This window comes from Syzygium oleosum, unplaced genomic scaffold, assembly GCF_021117445.2.
Source record: "Syzygium oleosum isolate NSW1041296 unplaced genomic scaffold, Sole_v2.1 Sole_v2.41, whole genome shotgun sequence".
NCBI classification, from domain to species: Eukaryota; Viridiplantae; Streptophyta; class Magnoliopsida; order Myrtales; family Myrtaceae; genus Syzygium; species Syzygium oleosum.
This window is the reverse complement of record NW_026607525.1, coordinates 1,055,483-1,059,048: the sequence shown is the minus strand read 5'-3', so window position 1 is coordinate 1,059,048 and position 3,566 is coordinate 1,055,483. Positions and strand designations below refer to the sequence as shown.

General features: G+C 42.8%; 1 protein-coding gene across 1 annotated transcript; it reads left to right on the top strand.

Annotated features, from left to right (window-relative positions):
* Positions 1-435: 435 nt before the first annotated feature.
* Positions 436-3,350, top strand: LOC115691546 (uncharacterized). Its single transcript, XM_030618197.2, has 8 exons — positions 436-928; positions 1,289-1,426; positions 1,503-1,571; positions 1,674-1,745; positions 2,345-2,427; positions 2,511-2,642; positions 2,767-2,980; positions 3,140-3,350. The coding sequence occupies exons 1-8, from the start codon at positions 524-526 to the stop codon at positions 3,182-3,184; spliced, it is 1,158 nt and encodes a 385-aa protein (XP_030474057.1). The 5' UTR covers positions 436-523; the 3' UTR covers positions 3,185-3,350.
* Positions 3,351-3,566: the final 216 nt, after the last annotated feature.

Sequence of the window (3,566 nt, the reverse complement as noted above, 5' to 3'; positions counted from 1 at the left end):
GACACCAAAAACCCCAAACTATCTTATACATGTAACATTTACCCCATATGTACTTTAGTCCATGGGCATTTTCGTCTTTTTGCTTTTTCTTTTTTTTTTCCTTTTTTTTTTTTCCTTCCGGCGGGGGCCCTCGCGCCAGTCGGGCGAGGCGCCCTCGCCGAATCGGCCCTCTCCGGAAAGGAAAAAAAAGAAAAAGCAAAAAAGACGAAAATGCCCATGGACTAAAGTACATTGGGGTAAATGTGTCACAAATAACATAATTTGGGGTTTTTGATGTCACAAAAAAAGTTCAGGGTAAATGTGTCACATGTGACATAATTTGGGGTTTTTGGTGGTCTTTCTCTTAAATAAATTAAAAATTCAGAAACTGCGTATGCTACGGCGTCCAATCGATTTTTTATGGCTCAGATTCTTCCATGCCATCGTTCACCAGTTTGCGTACCGCCCACACGTCCAACGAGAAAATGGCCGCTCCGCAGCATCACCACCCCCTCATCGATCGCCGCCGCCGCCGCCGAAGAACATGGCCGCGTCCCAGCTCTCGTCCCGCGCTCTCGCCCCGCTCCCCCCGCCGCGCGTCGCTCCCCGGAGGCCGGGCGCCGCCGCGGCCTCTTTCCCGAGGAAAGGTCCGAGCTCGAGTCGACCGGGCGCGAGCCGCGGCCGAAGGTCGAAGTGGGGTCCCAGGCTCAGCCTGGCGGAGCAGAGCCCGCCGAAACCGGCCGTGGACGTGGAGCGGCTGGTGGGTTTCCTGTACGACGACCTCCCGCACCTGTTCGACGACCAGGGGATCGATCGGACGGCGTACGACGAGCGCGTGAAGTTCAGGGACCCCATAACGAAGCACGACACCATCAGTGGGTACCTGTTCAACATAGCCTTCTTGAAGACCGTGTTCAGGCCTGACTTCCAGTTGCATTGGGTCAAACAGGTTTGGCTGCTCCATCTTGTCAAAGCTGGTTCTGGGTTTGATGAGTGATGTTGAGGTTGAGCTTGTTTGCTTCTTTTTAAAATTTTTGTTTCTGTCTGGGTGATTATCCAGTACTATAATTCTTTGTGGCAATGCAAGTTGATGAATAGTTCCACTAAGATTTTTATCCTTGGATGTTATTTGCAATTTGTCATTCTCATTAGTTGAAGACATTGGCAATAGAATTTGCATTTCAGCTGTAGTGACCAAATATGTAGACCATTTTTTTGGGGCAAAAACATCTTATGAATCTGAGAAGACTCTGCTGGTAACTGTGTAGCTGCTTAAATTTCTTGGTTTTAACTGATTGATATGGAATAGACAGGACCTTACGAGATAACGACTCGTTGGACGATGGTGATGAAGTTAAGGCCACTTCCGTGGAAGCCGGAATTGATCTTTACGGGAATCTCTATCATGGGAATCAACCCGGAGACGGGCAAGTTTTGCAGTCACGTGGTGAGTTCCGATTCAATAGTATAATCATAGAAAATTTTATGGTCCCATGGGTCTCAAGGAGGGATTGCCCATTTAGGACTACTGGGACTCGATCAAGAAGAATGAATACTTCTCTCTGGAAGGTCTATGGGAAGTGTTCAGACAGGTAATGACTCTTAAATTTGTGACATGCCTTTGGGTGCTTGCATGTATTTTTATGCATTCAGCTGTGCTTCTTTGCGCATTGCTAATTTTTTAACTTGTACAGCTCCGGTACTACAAGACTCCTGAGTTGCAATCTCCGAGTTATCAGATATTGAAACGAACTGGAAAATACGAGGTATGTTGTTTGGAAACTATTTTTTAACTACCCATGTCGTGCAAACAAGATGATCTGGTTTTTGTTGCATTTGTTAGGACCTTTGCACTTGTTAGATCAAAGTAGATTAGCTTTGCCGTGTATTATAACATCTTCATAATGCGAGTAAGAGATATCTTGGCATCTAATTGGAAGCATTTCATGCCATTTTATTGCTTTGTGAATCTGGCCATTTTATCAAGCTGATGCATCTTTCCAACTTCAGTGAAGGCGTCAATGTCAAACTAGCTACAGTCGACTAACTGACCCTTCTTTCCACTTTCTTTTTCTTTCCAGTTCCTTTTACGGCTATAGTAGAATTTATTCTTACAATTTTTTGCAGTTGTCTCTTTTCTTATCCTAATCTAGACTATGATCAATTTATGTAGGGCACTTTTTTTGGGTTTATCCCTCCTCACTCTCTGAAAACTTGTTGCCATTTATTTGTGTGCTTACTGAAACCATCTCTTTGTATTCTGATTTCTGATTGCTTACTGTTTACTTGATTGAAGAGTCATGCACTGAGAAACTTTTTTTAATATCTGCTTTGAATTGTTATTAAGCAATACTGCAATCCATAGGTAAGAAAGTATGCGCCATTTTTAGTAGCAGAAACAAGCGGAGACAAGCTGTCTGGATCAAAAGGTTTTAATGACATAGCAGGGTCAGTTGCCTCCACCTATCTAGTTTCTAGCATTAGTTTCTTTTCTTGTACGACAATGCTGATGACTGAATTGATATGCACAGGTACATCTTTGGGAAGAATTCAAAGACGGAGAAAATGAAAATGACTACTCCTGTCTTCACTCAAGCATTTGATAATGAGATGTCTAAAATATCGATTCAATTTGTTCTTCCGCTGGAGAAAGATTTAAGCAGGTTTGGCTATATATGTTTATACAAATGAAATTTCTTAAGGTGTTCTATGCCGAAATTCCCTCTAGCTAGTGAAGCAAATTCAGTATTATCGAGTAATAAAAGTAATAAGATATCTTTTGTGCAGTTTACCTGATCCCAGTCAAGAAACTATAAGCTTGAGACAAGTTGAAGGTGGCATTGCTGCTGTTCTGAAGTTCAGTGGAAAACCTACCGAAGATATTGTTCTCGAGAAAGAGAGAGAACTTCGCTCTAGTCTTATAAGAGATGGGCTTAAAGCAAAGTCGGGTTGTCTGCTTGCGAGATACAATGATCCAGGACGAACGTGGAGCTTTACATTGGTAAGATGATGCCATCATCTCTGGCATACAATTCTATAGGGTTGCCACTTGTGACTTGCAAAAGCTAGTTACAAAGGTGGCGTTGATTTGTCAGTGTATTAGGATAAATATCCTGTTCAGTATTCACTTACAATTTCTGGGGGTTGCTTGTACTTGCAGAGAAATGAAGTGCTGATATGGCTTGAGGAATTTGAGTTGGACTAGTATATGATGTAGTGAGCAGTGACTCCGGCAATTCTTTGATGCACTGTCTTTGCAGATGTAACTTATTAGCTATCTTGAATCTTATCAAACTCGGCCAGTGAATTTTGCGCAGTAGCATAGCCCAAGACCATGTTCCTATCGGCATCCAACAAGTCTAGTATTTGTATATTGGCTCAGATAAAGAATAGGAATCCTGCGGCTGCAGGCTGCTGTTTATACTTTGAAATCCTTCAACGAGAAAGAGAGACGGTGCATACATGATTGTTACCTTAGGGATTTGAGGATAGCTATTCATGTGAACTCCATTTGTTGTTCCTGTAATCAGTATGCTATGTCTCCTTGTGTTTATTGAGTTTCAACGATGAGATGTCCAAGGGTATTG

Coding starts and splice junctions, on each gene's coding strand:
- LOC115691546 (XM_030618197.2), top strand. CDS start 524: ATGGCCGCGTCCCAGCTCTCGTCCCGCGCTCTCGCCCCGCTCCCCCCG. Junction 1,427..1,502: donor GCAAGTTTTGCAGTCACGTG/GTGAGTTCCGAT, acceptor TTGCCCATTTAG/GACTACTGGGACTCGATCAA. Junction 2,643..2,766: donor CTGGAGAAAGATTTAAGCAG/GTTTGGCTATAT, acceptor TCTTTTGTGCAG/TTTACCTGATCCCAGTCAAG.